At 48.5% G+C, this 22,892-nt stretch overlaps 1 protein-coding gene across 1 annotated transcript in view; it reads right to left on the reverse strand.

Annotated features, from left to right (window-relative positions):
* The window catches only part of WNT11 (Wnt family member 11), a 40,243-nt gene extending 19,786 nt beyond the window's left edge, over window positions 1-20,457 (reverse strand). The window contains exons 1-3 of the mRNA XM_054387246.1: window positions 20,341-20,457; window positions 2,165-2,400; window positions 872-1,149 (exon numbers count right to left, since the gene is read on the reverse strand). Coding sequence (XP_054243221.1) covers window positions 872-1,149; window positions 2,165-2,400; window positions 20,341-20,423 — 597 coding nt within the window. The 5' untranslated portion in view covers window positions 20,424-20,457. The remainder of the gene's footprint in view (window positions 1-871; window positions 1,150-2,164; window positions 2,401-20,340) is intronic.
* Between the last annotated feature and the right edge of the window lie 2,435 nt (window positions 20,458-22,892).

Below are 22,892 nucleotides of genomic sequence, written 5' to 3' on the forward strand. Positions count from 1 at the left end.
TGGTAACAATAGGTCCCAAACAAATGAAAAAAAAAAAATGCCCATTGGAAATAAAATCAAAACTCAGGACATTTAGAAAATTAAGGAACCAGAGTGGGAATGGTAGAGAAACACACCCAGGGGAGGCAAGCTCAGTGTGGTTGTGCTCTGCAAAGGTGAGCTCAGCCTGGAGGTACACAGTAAGCTGCCAAGGAGCTCAACACTCCTTGGTTTATCTACTCCACAGGCCCTTGGAAGGGCCAAGCTGTGTGGCAGGACCAGACTAGGGCACCACTGCAGTCCCAGAGATGGGTGTAGGGCTCAGCTTTACAATCCCCCACCCGTTTCTCCAGCTGCGTGGAGAGCTGCGGTAGGGATTTGCACCTCAGTGCGCAGCGAGCTCTGCTCGTGCTGAGCATTATCCCCCCACTGGATGCAAGCTGTTGGAACTGGCTCCTGCCAGATACGGGAATAATCACTAGGGAAGCAGTTTGAGAGGGGAAGCTCAGCCCTGCTGGCTGCAGGGATGGCTGGAAGGCAGCTGCTGCTGGACACATCTGGCAGATGATAATCCTCCACGCTTACACAACGCCCTTGGCAGAGCACCACAGGACCCATCCCCACCACACATCCTGGGCTAAGCAAGCCAGAGCCATCCTTGGCTGGGGGAGGTTGGCAGGGAGACATCCCACCCATCGTGGCATAGGGTGACAATATCATTCTGCACCTCCTGAGTCCCAGCACAAGTTATATAGCCACAGCCTTCAGCAGGCCAAAGGAGCTGGAAGCAATCTAGGAGAAACCTGCTCCTTGCACTAGCTGCTAGAGACACTGAACCTCACAGAGCAACCAACCACTTGTACAATGACAACAACTCTTGTGGATTTGTTACCTGTCTCCCTACTTCACTGTTGTGCAGATGCATCAGTTTATTGGCTTGTGATCCTGATTTTTTCATCTTCATGGGAGCATCTGAAAATTTGGACCCCATGATAAGACCATAGTTGAGGTTGTCTGCACATCCTCCCCATCGATACCCAGGTCCAGGTGTCTCACCTGGGATGGGACCACAGGAACAGCCAGGGAGGTCCCCGGTGGTGCAGGCTCTGGCAATGGTGTGGCTGATGGCAGCAGCAGAAAGGGCATACACAAATGCTGACTCTCTTGTACCTAAAAGAGACAAGAACTCCACCTCAGCCTCCTGGCACAGCTAAACATTCCCCTAAAGAGACTCACACAATCTGTGCTCCCACAAAGCACCAAACACATCAGCTTAACACAGCGGAACCCTCCCATGGCATCTCCAGCTTGGAGAACATCTCCTTTTTAGGGTGTCAGGTAGTGATAGGACTAGGGGAATGGAACAAACCTAGCAATGGGTAGATTCAGATTGGATGATAGGAAGAAGTTCTTCACCATGAGGGTGGTGAGACACTGGAATAGGTGCCCAGGGAGGTGGTGGAAGCCTCATCCCTGGAGGTTTTTGCAGCCAGGCTGGATGTGGCTGTGAGCAACCTGATGTAGTGTGAGGTGTCCCTGGCCATGGCATGGTGGTTGGAACTGGATGATGCTTGAGGTCCCTTGCAGCCCTGACAGTTCTGTCATTCCTAAGCGAGGTCTTGAACACCAGGTAACATCCTAGCAGGGCATGGAGGCACATGAACCTATGGAACTTGTCCATCATGGTGTGATCTGCTCTTGGAGCACATGAGGAAGCACCTTCATGGACTGTCCTGCTTCCTTTACCCCTGTGCTGGATGCTGCTTGGTCATGCATGGAGCTGGGGGAAGGTGGGTGGGAAGCCATAGAGCTACAGGACAAATGTGCAAAGATCCTCTGCCCCATGAAAGCTGACTGTGGGGCCTCATGCAAAGCATGTGCAGCTTGACAAGTCCTTATGCCTGGAACAGCAGCTCCATGGCTGTGAGCAAGTGCACTGTGACTTCTAATGAGGTGAACAGACCAGGCTGGTGGCATGCTTTGTAAGAGCAGTGGAAGACCAGGTCCTGGGCTCCAGAGCTCTTGGCCATGACAGGCACCATAGTGATGAACATGGTGACAGAGAACAGGACAACTACCTGCCCCCTCCACATCCTCCCAGGTGGCAAGACCCTTCCCAGCCCCAGCACACATACACACAGCCTGCCTGACTCTACTCACTCATATCCCTGGCAGTGCTGTTTACCTCTCTCTAAGTCCAGCAGGTAGTTAGGAGCCAGCTCAATGGAGGAGCAGTTCCACCTCATGTCTGAGAAGGTTTTACGGCAGGTCTTGATCACCTCCCGTGCTGCCTGGATGATGGTCTGCATCAGCTCCAGGTTGCTGCGGCACAGCTGCACCTGGGACACCACCAAGCCCTCCAGCTGCTTGCAGTGCTGGGTTTGATTCAGGGCCAAAGCTGAAGGAGTCTTGGACAGAGCTCTGAGGAGACAAGCAGATGTAGAGAGGCATTAAAATCCATAATAGATGTTATTTTTTCAGGTCAGTGCTGTCTGCACTACCTCCTGCCTCGACCTGTGTTCATCTGACTTCATGTGGCATGCAGTGACAGGACAAGGGGCAATGGCTTTAAACCAGAGCAGGGTAGATTTAAGTTGAACATTAGGAGGAAGTTCTTTATAAGGGCAGTGACATAGTGGAACAGGTTGTCCAGAGAGGTGGTGGAGTCCCCATCCCTGGAGTTATTCAAGGTCAAATTTGATAGGGCCCTGAGCAACCTGCTCTAGTCCATGCTCACTGCAGTGGGGTTGGACAAGATCATAGAATCCTAGAGGCATAGAATGGTAGGGGTTGGAAGGGACCTCTGAAGATCATTGAGTCCAACTCCCCCTGCCAAAGCAGGGTTACCTAGGGCAGGTCACACAGGAAATTCTCTAGAGAAGGAGACTCCACAACCTCTCTGAGCAACCTGTTCCAGTGCTCCATCACCTTCACAGTAAAGAAGTTCTTCCTCATGTTGAGATGGAACTTCCTGTGTTCCAGTTTGTATCCATTGCTCCATGTCCTATCACAGGACACCACTGAAAAGATCCTGGCCCCTTCTTATTGATACCTATTAATGAACATTCATAATTTCTCCTCTCAGTCTTCTCTTCTCCAGACTAAATGACCCCAGGGATGACCTTTAAGGGTCCCTTCCAACCTGATGCATTCTATGATTTGGGCTAAGGTACAGTGGGGTAGAGACAGCTGGCTGGCTACACCCAGCCCTCTGGACCCTTTGTGTCCAGAGAGGTGGAGAGAGCTGATTTAGTGTACAAGGGGGTATTGTAGTGTTGCTGAACTGTAAATGTATATAAATATATATTTTATATATGTTTATTGCCTTTTATACTTTTATATTTAGTCCACTTTTTGTCCACTTTAATTTAACTTCCAGAATTCTGAGTGTGCTAAATTTGCTCCTTGGGGTAAATTTCCAAATTATTGGGGGATCCAGTCCTAACCCATAACATAAATGCATACAAATACCTGAGGGCTGGGTGTCAGGAAGGAAGGGACAGGCTCTGCACACTTGTGCCCTGTGATAGGACAAGGGGCAATGGATATAAACTACAGCACAGGAGGTTCCACCTCAACATGAGGAGGAACTTCTTTACTGTAAGGGTCCCAGAGCACTGGAACAGGCTCCCTAGGGAGGCTGTGGAATCTCCTTCTCTGGAGACTGTCATGACCCATCTGGATGTGTTCCTGAGTGACCTGTGCTAGATACCATGGTCCTGCTCTGGCAGGGGGGTTGGACTCAATGATGTCTGGAGGTCCCTTGCAGCCCATAACATCCTGTGATGCTGTGATTCCATGACTCAGTGAATGTTAGCTCCCTGTACTAAGTGCTTAAACTGTTGAGCAAGATGGGCAGCTACAAAGAGTGACATCCAAAGATGGGCAGATGAGAAGAAAAACCCTCTAGAAGTGCAGATTTTTCTCCATCATTAGGGGACCCTGGACAAATCTCCTGTGGCATATGCCAAGTTGACTGAATGTGTGAATCCTTATGGGAAAGGTTTTTTTTGCTGAAGAATGAAGAGGATGGAACTCCCAACAGAGTGAAAAATGATCCCTCAGTTCCATGATAACAGAAAGCTGGATCATGCAAGACTGTGGTATTGAGAAGGGAAAAAAAAAAAAGTGCAGTGTGTGTTATCAGTGGTTTGCATTCAACATCTGTCTCACACACTCTCTAAGGATTATGCTAAATGCCTTGTAATTAATTATGGAGAAAATCCCCTGCAAGGCCTAGGGAAAAGCCACCAAGTTGTACTCAGCTCTGGGGAGGCCACACCTGGAGTGTTGTGTCCAGTTTGGGGAACCTCAATGCAAGAGAGATGTGGAGGTGCTGGAGCCAGCAGAGGAGGGCAAGGAAGATGTGAAGGGCCTGGAGAAAAAATGTGAAGAGCAACGGAAGGAGCTGGGGATGGTTAGTTTGGAAAAGAGGAGGCTGAGAGGAGACCTCATTGCTGTCTACAACTACCTGAAAGGAGGTTGTGGAGAGGTTGGTGCTGGTCTCTTCTCATGGGTAATTAGTGATAGAACAAGAGGGAACAGCCTCAAGCTGCCACTGGGGAGGTTTAAACTGGACATGAGGAAGAATGTTTTCCCAGCAAGAGTGGTCAGGCACTGGAATGTGCTGGGCAGGGAGGTGGCTGAGTCCCCAAGCCTGGGTGTGTTTCAGGGTGGTTTGGATGTGGTGCTTGGGACAATGCTTTAGGGGTGAGCCTTGTAGAGCAGGGTTCTGGGTTGGACTTGGTGATCCTGAGGGTCTGTCTTTTCCAACCTGGATGCTTCTGTGTCTGATTCTGTGTGAAGTTTGCAAGACAGGAGCTTTCCCTTGGAGGTGACACCAAGGGCCTCCTTCAATTCCATCATTGTTGCATGCAGATAGCTCTGTTTCTCTAGTCTCCATGAACAGAGCAGAAGAGTGATGAGAGCATGCACAGGCAGAGTACCGTAGAATCATAAAATCATAGAATCAGTTTGGTTGGAAGAGACCTCTAAGAGCATCAAATCCAACCATTAATCCCACATTAAAATAAGAGGGGTCCACTACCTCCAGCGTGTATGGCCATACAGAATCACAGAATGGTAGGGCTGGAAGAGACCTCTGAAGAGCTAGGGAAGGATCACCTAGATCAAATTACCCAGAAACACATCCAGGTAGGTTTTGAATGCCTCCAGAGATGGAGACTCCAAAACCAATCTGGGCAGCCTGCTTCATTGCTCTGCCACCCTCAAAGTGAAGAATTTTATTCCTTATGTTTATGTGGAACCTTCTGTGTTCCAGTTTGTGTCCATTGCCTCTTGTCCTGTCACTGGACAACACTGAGGACAATCTGGCCCCATCCTCCTGACACTAGTCCCTTAGATATTTTTAAGTGTCCTGTTCTCCAGGCTAAACAGCCCTAGATCTCTCAGTCTTAGAATCACAGAATCATAGAATCAACCAGGTTGGAAGAGACCTCCAAGATCATCCAGTCCAACTGATCACCCAGCCCTAAGCAATCAACTAGACCATGGCACTAAGTGCCTCATCCAGTCTCCAGTCTTTCTTCACTCCAGTTCCCTAATCATCTTTGTGACTTTTCCAGTAGTTCCTTGTTACCATGGAAGAAACCAGCAACACCCCAAAGACTCCTGTGGTTCTATTGGTGTGCAATTGCAAACATTTCCAGGTCAGAAAGAAAACAGCAAATGCTGCTGTGCATAGAATCATGGAATCCTTCCAGGTGGAAAAGACCTCTAAGCTCATCAAGTCCAACCATCGACCTAAGACCACCGTGGCCATTAAACCATGTCCCCAAACCAAGCCTAGATGTTTTCTGAACACCACCAGGGATGGTGGCTCCACCATCTCCCTGGGCAGCCTGTTCTAATGCCTGACCACTCTGTCAGCAAAGAAATTCTTCCTAATAACCAATCCAAACCTTCCTGGGCTGTGCTCATTTCCCCCAAGCACCCCCAGCCTTCAGCAGCAGCCTGCTGTGTAACTGTCTTTGTATCTTTATGACCTGCTTAGGGTAGTCATAAATGTTATTCATTCCCATAAAACAACTTTCTAGCTGGCTGCATCCATAACTGGCATCTGATCCTGGCAACACAACTGCCTTAACACATTTCCTTCTCTCCTTGTTAAACGTGGTGCCTTTCAGTTTCATCCTAAGCCATCCTGGTCAGCTTGGCTTGTTAGCAGACACATTTCTGGGTGCATTTCACATCATTCCTGTAACATCCACGTCCTTCAGAAGTTAAATGAGATGGAAACAGAGTTACAACTGAGCCTTAACCAAGATGAGGGGGATTAGCTCTGATCTCTGGTTTTCAGGGAAACCCATCTATGTTCCACCAGCTCCCTTCAAAGCTGGCTTGAACCAGCTGCTGTGTATGTTGGAGCTGTGTCTGAGCCGTGCAGAACTGTTAACCCCAACTGCTCTTCCAGCAGGGAAAAGCTATGATCCTTTCTAGGGCTGAGTAGGTTCTGCACTAACAAATTCCTGGAGTTTGGCATTCCTGGCAGCAGATAATCAGTGGCAAACTTGGAATGGAAAGCAGCCCTCTGCTAGCTGTGTAAATATAGACATCATAGGTGTATTTAAAGAGGTCCATTAAATATACAGCAAAGAGAAGTTTTGGGCAGGGAATTTCAAGGGATAGGAAAAAGTGGAGCATTAAGCTGTCAGAAATTCTGCCTTGTAGTTCATCTCCAGAATCACAAAATGCTAGAGGTTGGAAGAAACCTTTGGAGATCACCTAGTCCAGTGCCCTCTCTTGATTCCTTACACTGCTGTCCATGCAATGCTCCCTGTCTGGAGAGGGGCACCTCCAGAAGCCTATTCACCCTGCCTTCAGTGTGAATCAGATTTAATGGAGACAAAACCTCTTGGTGGTATTCTGGGTGCTCAGGCATCTGAGACAGGTAATGTCCTTCCAGGCAGAGGCCTGGCTTTTTGGACAGTGTGGAAGTCACCTGACTGTAAACCTCTACAGGGTGGACTTCATGATGGTCCTTCTTTAGCCCATGGAAAGAAAAGCCTCATCCAGGGAGTAATTATCCCAATGTGCTTTTGAGATCGGGAGCAGGGTAACAGCATGCCCTAGAAGTGCTCATTTTTTGGGGGCTGGACTCAATGATCTCCAGAGGTTCCTTCCAACCCCTACCACGCTATGGTTCTGCAGTGCCTGTGGAAGGAACCCAGGCACCAAGCTCTGACACAGACATCTGGATTGTATGAGCACAGAGCTGGGTGAGATGAGTCCAAGCCCCAGCACTTGGCACCAGCAACTTGTGAAAACCTATCCCAGAAAGCCTATCAGCAACTCTCAGGACTGGGTTGAAATGCAAATCAGGCAAGAGGCCAAAGCAGCTCGTCAGTGACAGAGGAAAAATGATAAATGCTCCAGCACAGTATGGCCCAGCAGCAAAACGAGCAGGCAGGGTGAGGCAGCTCCACAGCCTCAGCTTCAGGCAGATGAGGAATGCTCCAGGTCTCTCCAAGGGTCAGCAGCTCAGTTTTCTAATCAGAGGTGCCAAGTGACACTTTAGAAGCCTTGAGATGTTTCACCTGGCCCTTCAGAAGGAGGCATGTGTCTGCTAGGTCCATCTCCTAGGTCCTGTACCACATTGCCTAATCCTCTATAGGAGTCTTCATAGACTTATAAGGTGGTAAGGGCTGGAAGGGACCCCAGCAGATCATCATCAAAGTTCTCCTGATGACAGCCTCATCCCTGGAGGTTTTTAAGTCCAGGCTGGATGTGGCTCTGAACAACCTGATGTATTGTGAGGTGTCCCTGGCCATGGCAGGGGGGTTGGAACTAGATGATCCTTGAGGTCCCTTCCAAGCCGAACAATTCAATGGTCTAGTCCAAACCCCTTGCTCACACAGGTATGTCTATATCATGTTGTACAGGAACATGTCCAGGCAGGATTTGAAAGGCTCCAGCATCTTTAAAGGACCTGGAAGCCTACATTCAAGCACCTGCAGCTCACCATCACAGACAAGCAGAAATAACCACCTACAAGTTGAGATGAGAGCTGGATTCAGACTGAAACTCATCCCCATTGTGAAAAAAAAAAGAAGAGGAAGTGATAGGAGGAGTTCATGTTATAGGAAGTGATACAAGGAGATCGTGTTATTATAGATGGCCTGGGACTCGATGATCCTTGAGGTCTCTTCCAACCTTCTTGATTCTATGATTCTATGATTCTATGATATGAGAAGCTGATTTGTAATGCCATGAGAAAGAAATTTGCTTTATGGAAGAAGGAAAAACATCTACCAGATGGTCAAGAGAGGAAGGAGCATGGCCCCACTGGGGAGAACTCAGTTAAAATATAGGTTGACCATGAGCCAGCAATGTGCTCTTGTGGCCAAGAAGGCCAATGCCATCCTGGGGTGGATTAGAAGGGCTGTGGTTAGTAGGTTGAGAGAGGTTCTCCTTCCCCTCTACTCTGCCCTGCTGAGGCTGCATATGGAATATTGTGTCCAGTTCTGGGGACCTCAGTTCAAGAAGGACCTCAGAGAACTGCTTGAAAGAGTCCAGCTCAGAGCCACAGAAATGATGAAGGGAGTGGAACATCTTCCTGATGAGGAAAGCCTGAGGGAGCTGAGGGCTCTGTAGCTTGGAGAGGAGGAGCCTGAGAGGTGACCTCATTGCTGTTGATAAAGATGTGCAGAGTGGGTGCCAAGAGGATGGAGCCAGGCTCTGCCCAGTGATGCCCAATGCCAGCACAAGGAGCAGTGGTGGAAGTTGAGGCATAGAAAGTTCTATGGAAACATGAGGAAAAACTTTTTCCCTGTGAAGGTGACAGAACACTGGCACAGGCTGCCCAGGGGGTTTGTGGAGGCTCCCTCTCTGGAGATATTAAAAACCTGCCTGGATATGTTCCTGAGTGACCAGCCCTAGGTGATCCTGCCCTGCAGGGGGGTTGGACTGGGTGATCTTTCCAGGTCCCTTCCAACCCCTGACACTCTGTGATTCTGTGAAAGTTCAGCAATGGCTGTTCCTTGTCCAATGAGCTGAGCCCCAGGGAGCCCGCCAAGAATAAAAGTGCAAGAGGCAGGGAGGTGTTTTCTGAACATCTCCCAGGCCTGAACTTCATGGCTTGGCTGGTGAGAAACTATAATTGGAAACATCTCCAAGCATTGGAGGGAAAAAGTAAAGGGTAATGGAGATGGAAAAGAAAACTCACGGCTCCTGGAGGCACTTGTCGAGACCAAGAAGTGCATTTATAAATCACAGACCAGGAATGTGAGAGGCCCTGTTAGGTCATCCAGTCCGTGCCCTGGCAGCCCAGGTTTGCTCAGTCTCTGTCCTGCATTCAGAAATGTCTTCTCCATCTCCACCTGCTTCCAAACCTCCTCATGGAAAGGCACCAACCCTCCCCACTCCTCAAATTCTGGCAGCACCGGGGAGAGATTCCCACCACCTTCCTAAGGATATTGTTGAACAAAGTCCATTCATGGGGCAGTGGAAAAGAAATTATATTCCCCCCAGAAGGGTCTTGCCCATGGTGGGAGTTGGTGGTGGTCTCTATCCCATCTCCACTCAGTCTTCATTGACCACTGGCCCTAGGAAGGAAATCAGAGCCAAAGGGGCAGAGGGATCGTGACTAAAGCAGCCTCCAAGGTTGTTAGCAGAACAACCTCTACTCCTCAATCTGGGAAAAAGAAAAAAATCCCTGAAAAACATCTTTCTTTGGACTCATCTCAGAAGCAGTACATGAAGATCCCAGCCACCGGTGTGCTCTTATGGCCAAGAAGTCCAGTGGTCTGGCTCACATGAAGAAGAGGATGACCAGCAGACTGAGGGAGATTCTTCTCCCTCCCTACTTTGCCCTGCTGAGGACACATAGAATCATAGAATTGTTAGGGTTGGGTCCTTGAAGGGACCTCAAGGACCATCCAGTTCCAACCCCCCTGCCATGGGCAGGGACACCTCACACTACATCAGGTTGCAGAGAGCCACATCCAGCCTGGCTGCAAAAACCTCCAGGGATGAGGCTTCCACCCTGGGCAACCTCTTCCAGTGTCTCACCACCCTCATGGTGAAAAACTTCCTAAACATCCAATCTGAATCTACCCATTTCTATTTTTTTTTCATTCCCCCCAGTCCTGTCACTCCCTGACACCCTAAAAAGTCCCTCCCCAGCTTTCTTGTAGCCCCCTTCAGACACTTCACAATAAGGTCTCCTCAGAGCCTTCTCTTCTCCAGAATGAAGACCCCAACTCTTTCAGTCTGCCCTCATAGGAGAGGAGCTCCATCCCTCTGATCATCCTTGTGGCCCTTCTCTGGACATGCTCCAGCACATCCAGATCCTTCTTGTAATTGGGGCTCCTGGAGTGGTGTGCCCAGATCTGTGACCCCCAGTTCAAGGGAGATAACAAACTACTGGAGGGAGTCCAGTGGAGGCTACAAAGATGATGAAAGGACTGGAGCATCACTGTGAGGAGGAAAGGCTGAGAGACCTGAGGCTGGGTAGCCTGGAAAAGAGTAGCCTGAGACGGGACCTGATCAATGCTGATCAATATCTAAAGAGGATGTGTCAAGGGTGGGGGTCAAGAGGATGAGGCCAGGCTCTTTTCAGCGGTGCCCAGTGACAGGACAAGGGGCAATGAGCACAAATTGGGACACAGGAGGTTTCATCTGATCTTAAAGAACCTTTTTCTTGTGAGGGTGCCAGAGCACTGCACTAGGATGCTCAGACAGGTTGTGGAGTCTCCTTCTCTGGAGACATTCCAAAATCACCTGGACAGGATCCTGGGCAACCTCCCCTAGGTGACCCTGCTTTAGCAGGAGGGTTGGACTAGATGGTCCCCAGAGGTCCTGTCCAACCCTCACCATCCTGTAGTCCTCTGATTGTACCTTTTCTCAGTCTTTAAATGCTGCTCTTCACCATTTCCTCCTGCTAACATCACGCTCTCTTCCCTTGACTCTCCTGCTCCATCCTTCATTCTCCAAAATGTTGAGGACAACTGAGGGGTGGTTGTGGTTATTTTTTTTTTTCCTTAAAAAATGTACATATTTGACCCATCCCTTTAAATAAACAGGCCCTAAACCAAACACCTCCAGCTTTATATTTAGCATAGCAGGGCTTTCAATTGAAGTTATGGATACTGACAGAAAACCATAAAGGTAATTACAGAGGAAATATGATGCATGGATGGATCATGACATTTGTTTACTCTTTTAATTATCTCAGGCAGTTAATAAATTCATGTGAAAACATGAATGCTCTACAGTGTTAGGTCCTTTGAGGGCTACGAGCTCCCTCCTGCAGATCTGGGCTCCATGAGAGGACTATTCATAGGAGCAGCAGCTTGGGAGGAGTATCTTCAGGTCTGAGCAGGTATCACTGAAAGCCACACATTCTTTGGTTTACAAGGACCACTGTGAGTAGGACACTGCTTCTGGTCAGGCCAAAGGGAGAAAAACTCCTTGAACTGATGTCATTTACCTGGACCTGAGCAAAGCCTTCGACACTGTCCCACACCACATCCTATTCCAAGAGGGATATGGACATGCTGGAAGGTGTCCAGAGAAGGGCCACCAGGATGAGCAGAGGGCTGGAGCACCTCTCCTATGAGGACAGACTGAGAGAGTTGGGGCTGTTCAGTCTGGAGAAGAGAAGGCTCTGAGGAGACCTTCTTGTGGCCTTCCAGTATCTGAAGGGGGCTCCAAGAAAGCTGGGGAGGGACTTTTTAGGCTATCAGGTAGTGAGAGGACTGTGGGGAATGGAATAAAGCTGGAAGTGGGGAGATTCAGACTGGAGGTGAGGAAGAAGTTTTTCACCATCAGAGTGGTGAGAGCCTGGAATGGGTTGTGCAGGGAGGTGGTGGAAGCCTCTTCCTTGGAGGTTTTGAAGGCCAGGCTGGATGAGGCTCTGGCCAACCTGATGTAGTGTAAGGTGTCCCTGCCCATGGCAGGGGGGTTGGAAGTGGATGATCCTTGTGGTCCCTTCCAACCCTGACTGATTCTATGATTCTATGATTCTAACTGAGCAGTGAATCATTGGTGCCCTTTAAAACACCCTTCAAGGGGAGAAGCGCTGGGTTTGGGCTCCTCTGCTTTCCACCCAGGAAATTCTCTCTGCTTTATTTAGAGCATGAAGATGCACTACTTCTTCCTTACCAAGAAATAAGATCATGTGAAGATTTCAGGAGATTAAGTGCAGGAGAGAAAAGAATCATAGAAGACAGCAGGACAAAGCACTGGCAACATCACATGGGTTTGTGGAACAGAAAGATGTTGAGGCTTGGATCTGCTATTTTTAGAATCACAGAATTGTCAGGGTTGGAAGGGACCTCAAGAATCATCCAGTTCCACTCCCCCCTGCCATGGGGAGGGACACCTCACACAACATCAGGCTGACCAGAGCCACATCCAGCCTGGCCTCAAAAACTTCCAGGGATGAGGCTTCCACCACCTCCCTGGGCAACCTGTGCCAGTGTCTCATCACCCTCATGGTGAAGAACTTCTTCCTAACATCCAATCTGAATCTACCCATTTCTAGCTTTGCTCCATTCCCCCTAGTTCATGGCCAGAATCTACATTTTATTGACAAAAACAGACCAATGTCTTAATCACCAAACTAAAGCCACCTTTGCCATATACTTCTCCACTGATCATTCCAAGTCCACCTACATTCTGGTGCTGTTAAATAAAAACAGAGCAGCAGATATGAAGGAACTGCTGATAGCCCAGAATAAGGAGATCTTAGACACAAATCACAGAAACATCCAGGTGGGAAAAGACCCTCAGGGCCACCAAGTCCAACCCAGAACTCTGCTCTACAAGGCTCACCCCTAAACCATAGCCCCAAGTACCACATTCAAACCACATCCAGGCTTGGTGACTCAACCACCTCCCTGGCCAGCACATTCCAGGGCCTGACCACTCTTGCTGGGAAAAATGTTTCCTACTGTTCAGTCTAAACCTCCCCAGTGGCAGCTTGAGGCCATTCCCTCTTGTTCTATCACTAATTACCTGGGAGAAGAGACCAGAACCAACCTCTCTACGACATCCTTTCAGGGAGTTGTAGACAGCAATGAGGTCTCCTCTCAGCCTCTTCTTTTTCAAACTAACCATCCCCAGCTCCTTCAGTTGCTCTTCATAAGATTTGTTCTCCAAACTGGGACACTGAAGTTCCACCTAAACATGAGGTACAACTTCTTTGCTGTAAGGGTGGAGGCTGCCCAGAGAGGTTTTAGAATCTCTCTGGAGAGATTCTAAACCCACTTGAATGCAATCCTGAGCAGCCTGATCTAGGTGACCCTGCTTTAGCAGGGGTGTTGGACTAGATGATCTCCACAGGTCTCTTCCAACCTCTACCACTGATTCTGCAGAAGTCTCCTCTCTTTCTGATATGAGCTCTCTCTGGAGGGCATCTCCCCACCCTCCCCTATGTGCTGCAACCTAAGGAGATCTCACAGAGGGAATGTTGATGAAACTATGAACTTCTGCTTCAAATTGTCCACCTTGCTTTCTGTGAAGGCACTCTCGTTTTGATGCCTGTTCTTAATCTCCTTAATCTCACAGGGATTTGGGTGAAACAAAAAGGTGTAGAGAAAATGCCATGGCTGTGGAGAGTGAAGTGTGTGGTCAGCTTCAATAAAGAGGCAGAGGTTTGGCTTTCTTTTTCTTCTTTTCATTCAACCTCATTGAAAGTTTTTACTTTGCAGGAGCCTCATGTTCTCAGCTTTTCAACTGGAAAAATCTTGCAGGACTGTTACAATAACTTGTCTAAGCTCCTGGTATTCAGAGGCAGCTCATGTCCCTGCCACCCTGCTCTGCATCAGTCCTGGTCTGAGGACCAAAAGCACTGGGAAAAACCCCATCTCCCTGCTAAATGCTTCCACTGGCTCTGCAAAGCCTTTTCAGAGGAAGAAGCAGGATCTATAGTGAAAGAAAGGAGGGAGGAAAGGAGGGAGGAAAGGAAGAGGGGGAAAGGAAGAGGGGGAAAGGAAGAGGGGGAAAGGAAGAGGGGGAAAGGAAGAGAGGAAAGAAAGGAAAGAAAGGAAAGAAAGAAACAGAAAGGAAGAAAGAGAAAGAAAGAAGAGAGGAGAAAGAGGGAGAGGGAGAGGAATGAGGAAAATAAAACAACCCTGAAGTAAAAGCTTAAAATAAGAGCTGCTTTCAGAGACGGTGCCAAATCCAGCTCTGGCAGTAGTGGGCACCAGGCCATTGACTTCCAGCCCAAGCGCGACTGAAGTTGATGCCAGCGGCGAGTTGGCTCACCCAGCGCTGAGGAAGGCCATGGAGCTTTGTCAAGTTTTCCCGAGCTGCCTACAGAGCGAAGAGCAAAACTTCAAAGCCCTTGTGCCCCCCCTCTTCCTTGCCCCAAGCCCACTTCTCTGCTGCTGTCCCCATCCTGCAGTCCTTTCACAGCAGCTCATCTAGCAGACCCCTTGCCAGGCAGACGGTCTCCTCGCAGGCGCCCGCGCCCCGTGTCCCAAGTCCCCCCTCTCCAGGCTGAAGGAGAGAAACAGGCACTGTTGGAAAGCACAAAATATTTCCATTTCCCCCTTGCTTTCTGCTGGCTGCTCGAGGTTGGTGAGCTGAGGGACATCACAGGTTCATCAAAATTCATGGCTAAGCTTCTGCTCCTGAAGGGAGGGGATTTAACCAAGGGAATCGTGCAGCAAAGCTAACCTGGGAATGGTGCACAGCTAGAGATGGCTGCAGGGGGCATTAGGCATGTCCAGGCCACCACAACAGGGACAGGGAAGAACTTCCCAAAGAGACAGGGGCAAGGAAGCTGGGGAAGAGCCTGGAGAATAAATCTTATGAGGAGCAACTGAGGGAGCTGGGGCTGGTTAGTTTGGAAAAGAGGAGGCTGAGGGGAGACCTCATTGCTGTCTACAGCTACCTGAGAGGATGTCATAGAGAGGTTGGTGCTGGTCTCTTCTCCCAGGTAATTAGTGATAGAACAAGAGGGAATGGCCTCAAGCTGTGACTGGGTAGGTATAGGTTAGAAAACAGAAAAAAATTTTTCCCAGCAAGAGTGGTCAGGCACTGGAATGTGCTGGCCAGGGAGGTGGTTGGGTCCCCAGGCCTGGATGTGTTTGAAGGTGGTTTGGATGTGGTGCTTGGGGCTATGGTCTAGGGGTGAGCCTTGTAGAGTAGGGTTCTGGTTTGGACTTGGTGATCCTGAGGGTCTTTTCCAACCTGAATGTTTCTGTGATTCTGTGACCAAGCTCCACCTAAAAATGGTAGGATTCCTAATACTACTGCCTGCTGTCACGAGCTGATCCTACAAGGCACGAGAGAGAAGCCAGCAAACACTTGCTGCATTTGGCTTCTTTACAACCACCATTGCTAGTGACAGTATCAGTGGTGAGCCAGCAGTGTCCACTTGTGGCCAAGAAGGCCACCAGTATGGTAGGTACATTGAGAGCATGGCCACCAGCTCAAGGAAGGTTCTCCTCCCTGTCTTCTCTATTGTAGTGAGAACACACCCAGTTCTAGAGTCCTCAGTTCAAGAGAGACAAAGAACTACTGGACAGAGTCCAGCAGAGGCTACAAAGTTGCTGAAGGGACTGGAGCATCTCTGAGGAGGAAAGGCTGAGAGCCTAAGGGGCTCTTTAACCTGGAGAAGACTGAGGAAGGGATCTCCTCAATGCTTATCAATAACTAAAGGACGGGAGGCAAGAGGATGGGGCCAGACTCTTCAGTGGTGTTCAGTGACAGGACTATGGGAAACAGGCACAAACTAGAACACAGGAATTCCACCTAAATACAAGGAATATCATTCCTTAGAACTCTGGATCAGGCTACCCAGAGAAATTGTGGAGTCTCCTTCTCTGGAAAGATTCCAAACCAGCCTGAACATTGTAATCCTGTCCAACCTGCTTTAGGTGGTCCTGCTTTACAAGAGAGGTTGGACTAGATGAGGTTCTCCTCCCCCTCTACTCTGCCCTGGTGGGGCTGCATCTGGAATATTGTGTCCAGTTCTGGGGACCTCAGTTCAGGAAGGACCTCAGGGAACTGCTTGAGAGAGTCCAGCACAGAGCCACAAAAATGATGAAGGGAGTGGAACATCTTCCTGATGAGGAGAGCCTGAGGGAGCTGAAGGCTCCGGAGCTTGGAGGAGCCTGAGGGATGACCACATTCCTGTTGATAAAGATGTGCAGGGTGAATGCCAAGAAGATGGAGCCAGGCTCTGCTGAGTGATGCCCAATGCCAGGACAAGGGGCAATGGGTGGAAGTTGAGGCATAGGATGTTCCATGGAAACATGAAGAAAGATTTTTTTTTTTTTCCCCTGTGAAGGTGACAGAACACTGGAACCACAAGCCCAAGGGGTTTGTGGAGTCTCCTTCTCTGAAGATATTCAAGACCCACCTGGATGCATTCCTGTGTGATCTGCTCTAGGTGATTCTGCTCTGGCAGGGGGGTTGGACTGGATGAGCTTTCAAGGTCCCTTCCAACCCCTGTGATTCTGTGATCCCTGGAGGTCCCTTCCATCCCCCACTATTCTCTGTAATACCAAGGGACAGTCCAACCTGTGTCTTGGTGCCTGAGCAGAGGAGATGCAAACTCCAGGAAACACAGAAGTGCTTTAAAAACCACTCTGTGCCCGGACAACCCAACATCTGCAGAGCTCTGCCGCGATCATATCTGGCCACAGCTCCATCTAGTGCTCATCTCTTTTGCAGCCTCTAACCAAACCAGCTGCTTTAGCGACCTGCCTGGCCAAACTCAAGCCCTCCTAGGAAAACTGAAGAGGATGGATGCAAAAGCAGATGGGTAAGGAGATAGAGTTCACAGGTGCATCGGCCCTGAGACATCTGCCAGTGAAAACAATGCCTGCCTCACCTCCCAAGACGCTATGATGCAAAACCAGCTCTGAGGACCACGAAGTGATCACCGAATTGTTAGGGTTGGAAGGGACCTCAAGGATCAGCCAGTTCCAACCCCCCTGCCATGGACAGGGACACCTCACACTACAGCAGGTTGCTCAGAGCCACATCCAGCCTGGCCTTCAAAACCTCCAAGGAAGAGGCTTCCACCACCTCCCTGGACAACCTGTGCATGATGCAAATCCCTCTTGCTGTAAGGATGGGAAAGTGTTTGCAAAGAGCAAGGTGCAAAAATAAGTCTCAGGGACTCAAGAATAGAGTGGAAAGGTTGATTCTCCATGACAGCCCTGATCCTGCAAAGCTCTGTCCATACTCTGACTTTACAGCCTGAAGCTCAGGAGAAAGAGGCTCAAATAGAAATTTTCTCCAGCAGCAAGAGCATTTTAGGGAGATGCTGCCCATCCATGCACAGCATGGGATGCTCAGTGGTGCACAGCTCCAGGGCAGGGAAGGGCACAGTGCCAATTTACAACAGCTGGGGATCTGGGCCACAAAATTCATTAAAATAAGCCAAATAAAATAAACCAAATAGCTCCTTTTTACCTTCTCCATGCTTTTACTGACTTGCAGGGGATATTTGTGCTCCAGGGAAGTCCTAAATGGCTGGAAAGTGTGGGGTTTCTTCTCCCTCCCCCACCCCCCCTTCAATTACATCACATGCCAAATCAAAATTGAATTTCCTATCACCTTTCATATCTGTCACTCCCTCTTCCCCAGGCTGGTAAAATCCACCTCCTTATCTTCCCTCTCCCCTCCCAAATCCTCTTTGAAGCTTGCCTTTGGCACCATGCCTACAACAACGGCACAGCGGGCAGGCTGCTGAGACAAGCCCACATCCAAAAACGTCTCCTAGCACTTTCCTCCCTCTTCATCCCAGCCTTTCCCCCCTCCTCTTTCTCATTCCACAAGCACAAGAGCTAGGAGGCAAGATTTGGTTGTACATCACCCAGCATGTGAGACCAGGACTGGGATTGCAACTCCAAGGTATTTCTCCGTGTAACAGTACTCAGTGTACTCAGTATTACTTTGGATCCTGGAGCCCAACCATAACCTAACACCTCCCTGTACATAACTGTTAGACCACATCCCTAAGCACTTCATCCAAACATCTTTTAAAGATACTCAGGTATGGTCACCCCACCACTTCCCTGAGCAGCATTCAGTAGCATAAACCTTTATTCATCAAGTGATTACCAGAGATGATCCTCTAAGCCCCAAGGGTGGTCCCCTAAGCCCCAAGGATGACACCACTGCAGCAAGGAGAAGAGTGAAGAGGAGAGGGGGGGAAAATTTCTTCCCATAGTTAAAAACAAGGGTAGGGAAGGGAGAGAAACAACAAATAAAACCAAAACACACACCAAAAAAAACCCCAAACAAACATGATTTTGTGAAATCCAAGCTGGCAGCATCCCAGTTGAGAAGTGCCCTAGGACAGGTCTCTGTCAGGTTTTAAACAGGTGTGAGGGGAGCCCTGCCAATGCATCTGGATGCAGTTCATGCTTCAAATGCCACTTCAATCCCAGCTTTCATCTTCCCCACTCTTTTTTTTTTGATAGAGGGGATATGTCTGCTGGGAAGGAGAGGAGTGGCAACCTCAGGCTCTTTCTTCTAACTGTTTCTTCCCCCCAACCCAGCCCCAAAATCAGCCCTCAGAGCTTAACCACTTACCAGCCAAAAAGCTGCTTTAGCCAACAAAGCTTTTAGGGACCTTTCCCTGCCTTCCAGCCTTTTTTCATGTCTATGGCTTGTCACCACAGTATCAGGTTTCCTCTGAAGGTCATCTCACTGCTCTTTGGAGGAACTCAAGCCCTTCACTCAGGGTTTAGCTGCTTGCTTAAGCAGGGCCCTAATACCTATCACATAAGCAAGCCCCTGTGGTCAGTTATGGGTCTGTATGTAATCAGGGTGCTACAAACAGCTTCATTTCTGTGCTCCATGGAAAAAAAGGCTGCAAAGGAGGCCAAGCTCTGCCAGCCTATGGACATGTTCCTAGAGATCCTGCAGAAGAGATATCCACACTGTGCAAGGTGCTGGGGAGCAGTGGTGACTGCTACAAGGTGCAAAGCCAAGATGGTGAAGAGTAAGTCAGATCCTGACTCTCCTCTGCTTCCAAGATGGTCCTTAGAGCATGAAGACAGCAGAATAAAGATTCCCTGAAGCAGGTGACTATTCCTCCCTCCTGAATGTGTGCATTTAAACGCTCTATGGAAGGAGTCACCCTGTTTGTTTTCACACATCTAAAATGTGGATGTGTGGTCTCAATCAGCTCCCTGCTGGCATGGCATCTCCAGATGACATCTCTTGACTTTCAAAAGTCCCTTCCAACTCAAAATATCCTATGATTCTTTGCTTTGGGCTAGATGTCTCTCTTTGGAAGAGGGTTAAACCCATCTGGAAGGTCCTTTTCCCCATGACAGCATGCAGGGCAGCTCCAACAAGACATCAGTCTTGAAGATGTCCGAACTTAAGAAAGCCTTTTTATAAAGTGGCATGGAAAGAGCCTTGAGTAACAAGGGAAGAGCCTTGAGTGACAAGGGAAAAGCCTCGAGTGACAAGGCTTGGACAGCAGAATGGGAATTAGACATAACACAGGAGGAACAAACTGGGAACTTCTTGCCTCAATTTCCCCACCTAATCCTAAAATCCTCCACTCAACACACTACACCCTGCACAACTCCTTCCTGGCACCACATTCTATTGTGCCTTTTCTTTCAAGGAAGATGCTCATCTGAGTCTAGCTCACATCCCCTTATTTATGTTGTGCACAGCTTCAAACCCAAGTAGGAAAGACAGATCAGTCATCAAGGGCATAGAACCAGATGGGTTTATTTTGTTTATTTTTGTTTATTTGTCTGTTTATTTTGCAGTAAGCAACTAATTGATTGCTTGCTTAAGCAAGGAAATGAGATAGTGATGTTTTCACTTTGTTTGCAGTGACATTACCTCCAAGGAAACTCGATCCAGACTTGACCACACTCCCCGGGATTTCTTCACCCTCCTCCTCTCCCACCCCCTCCTTCATTTTTAACACCCTTCATGAAATCCAAAGGTTAAAAGGTCCCCAAAAAAACCCTCCATGTTATCTGTCAAGCATCCCCTGTGGTTGAAGATTTGGTGGCATTATCTCATCTGCTGTCCCTATTGCTCTCAGCTCCTACTCAGCACAACCAGCAGTCCCAGTGGGAGAGTTTCCCAATGTGATAGGAGCTAAGGCTAGAAACTTCATTAAGTGGCTCCTGTGAGCATTCAAGTGTGTGCCTATCCTTTGGTATCAATGAGGGGAAAGGGGGCAAAGAAAAAAAAAGAGAGCCTAAATCATGCATATTTTGGAAAGAAGATGGAGACATATTGTTAGCATAAGCCTAGTACACACACTTGAAACCAGTGAATGCCTGGAGAAACGCAGCGCTCGCTGCTCTTTAAATGGCTTTACAAACAGCAAACAAACCCAGTAAGAGACCAGCCAAGGCTTTTAAAAATTCAGAGAGAGAGAGATAATCAGGTACTTACATCCATTTTATCCCAGAGCAAAGTCCCGTCTGCAGAATCAAAGACAGAAAAGCAGCAAAGAAAAATTGCGGACTCGGCTTCATTTTTCTCCACCGTCTTCCACTTGCTGAAGGAAATTAACTTCTCCAAAGAAGAAGAAGAAGAAAAAAAAAAGGGTAAAAAAAAAATAAAAACAAAAGGAGTTTTCCTATTTTTTTCTGCACCAGGTATTTCCCTGTAGTTTGGGTGCTGCTCCTGCTTGGAGATGAACAACCTGAAAGGAGAGCGAAAGGAGCACGAGCTCCGGTGAACTCTGAGGTTTAAGCGAGCGGTCGCAAGAGAGAGATCTATTATCCAAATTGCAGAGGAGTGGTTTATGAATCAAGGGGGGGGGGGAAAAAAAGAAAAAAGTATGGATTATCCTCCCCCCCTTCAGTCCCCTCCCTCGCCCAGCCTTGATACAACCTTTCGAGTCAACAGACAGACAAACCGTATGGCTTGAATTACAGCTTGAGTTATGGTCTGATTGTGTGTTTCCATTTAACCCTGCACATGGCAAGACTTCATTCGCTGCTTCACTTCTTTTTTACACACACACACACACACACACACACACACACACACCCCCACCCCCCTCCATCTCCTTTCCCTTCTCTCAAACTTTTGTGTGACTACTTAGGAAGAAGGAGGGATAGAAAAGAAAAAAAAAAAAAAAGAAGATAAATCGTAGATGAGCCCAGATCTTCAGCTAGTCATCTCTCCCTTCCTTCTCTCCAGATTCCCCCACCCCTTTTTTTTTCTTTCCTCCTCTTTCTCTGCAGAGAAGACAAATTATCAAGACCACATTTCCCCACTCCACGCAGGTGCCCGTGCCCTGCAGATGTTTCTCTCTGATCTGTTACAACAAATGTGTTTTGCTCTTTCCCTTCTGCTTTCCTTCTCACTTCATTAACTCTGCCTCTCACTTCTTCCAAGTCCTCAGGCACCTGGAGCTTATGGAAAGGGCTGTGACTTCGTAAACATAAAAATCACATTTCTACCTCTGGGGAGCAGCCAGCAGAAGACAAAAAAAAGCTCTCAAGGATCTCCTCCTTTTCTTTTCTTCCCCCACCCTTTTTTTTTTTTTTTGATGTTGTTGCCTTTTTTCTTTTTTCCTTCTTCAGTCCAAACAAATAAACAAACCAGGTGCAGGACTGAAATTCTTAGAGGGATCCTCTCTGTCTCTGGGGCATGGCTTGCTTATTTTAGCAGCAGTATTAATAGCAGTGAATGGGTTTCCCTTCAGTTATTCACTTCAGACACAGCTCCGGGCTGCTTTTTGTGGTCTTTGCGGTGGTTTCCCACCCCATGAGAAAGCCAATAATAAAATAAACAGAAAAAAAAAACCCAAACTTGCCCACCACATTGCATTGCTTTGAAGGGCTCCGTGTTTCTGGAGCCTCACAGCCCGTTGCACAGCAGCTGTCATTCCCAAGCTGTGACAGCACATCCCTGCCCCCCCACCCCACCCCCCAGCCTGTCACCCCCTGAAAGGAGTTTGGAATGGACTGGGAATGGCTGGAACAGTCAGCTTTGCTTTGGGGAAGCTCTTACCCTGGGTAAAACACATCCCGCCTGACGCCCCAGCTCTGAACTTGTCCCAGCTGCAGCTTTCTGCCTCGATATCCCCACTTGAGAAGCAATAGGGTCTGTGGGGAAGGAATACTTCTGGGTGTTTCCTCTGCCATTTGCAGGGTATTTTTCCATTCAGGTTGCCTTTTGGCTATCCCAGTGCCTGGTGTAAAGGGTTACCAGAGAAGTGCTGTTGTTTCAAAGGATTTTAATAACCTCTAGGGGCAAGTTCCTGGCTCCCTTGAAGTCTGAGGAAAAACCTCAGCCTGAGAAGGGAGGCAGGATTTCATCTCCATGAGTTGCTTTCCTTTAATGCCCACTCAGATTTGGGTTTCAGGCGTCCCCTGAAGGCAGTGCTCCCATAAGCATCCAGGCCTAAGTCTTGTTTTGGGGTATTTCTCTATCTTTTCATCTTTGGAAGCTCTTTGCTTCCTCCCTCTCCGTGAGTACGCTGGAAACTTTCAGCCCTTAATCCTGCCTATGCCTTTTAGTGTCCATTTAGATATTTCAGACCCCTTATCTCCCTCCTGAACAACACAAGAGTCGGGTGTAAAATGTCTCAGATGGTTTAAAACCCTTTTGCTAACCCTGGACCAGCCAGCACAATCCTCTGCTTTGCCCCCTGTCTTGAAAAAGTCAGAGTTTGGGTTTTCCCCCCCCTGCAACTCCAGGGAGGAATAGAAATGATCTAACCCCCAACCTCCCCCAAAATTCCCCACCCCAAGAGCTGCAAGCTTGGCCTGCAATTGCACCCCAGTTATTTGGGGAGGTAATAATGCCTTTTCCCACTCAGTCCAGCACAGGTTACGTTTGCAAGAGGAATTTGCAAGGAGAGGGGATGGAAGGGGAGGGAGGCTCTTTGGGGCAGACGTGATGTTTACAGGTCTGGAGAGCTCTGGGTCACTGATCAAAACAGCAGCAAGTGGCCTGAGGACTCCAAAAAAAATGGAGCCATTTTTAAC

The sequence above is a fragment of the Indicator indicator genome, chromosome 1 (genome assembly GCF_027791375.1).
Source record: "Indicator indicator isolate 239-I01 chromosome 1, UM_Iind_1.1, whole genome shotgun sequence".
NCBI lineage: Eukaryota > Metazoa > Chordata > Aves > Piciformes > Indicatoridae > Indicator > Indicator indicator.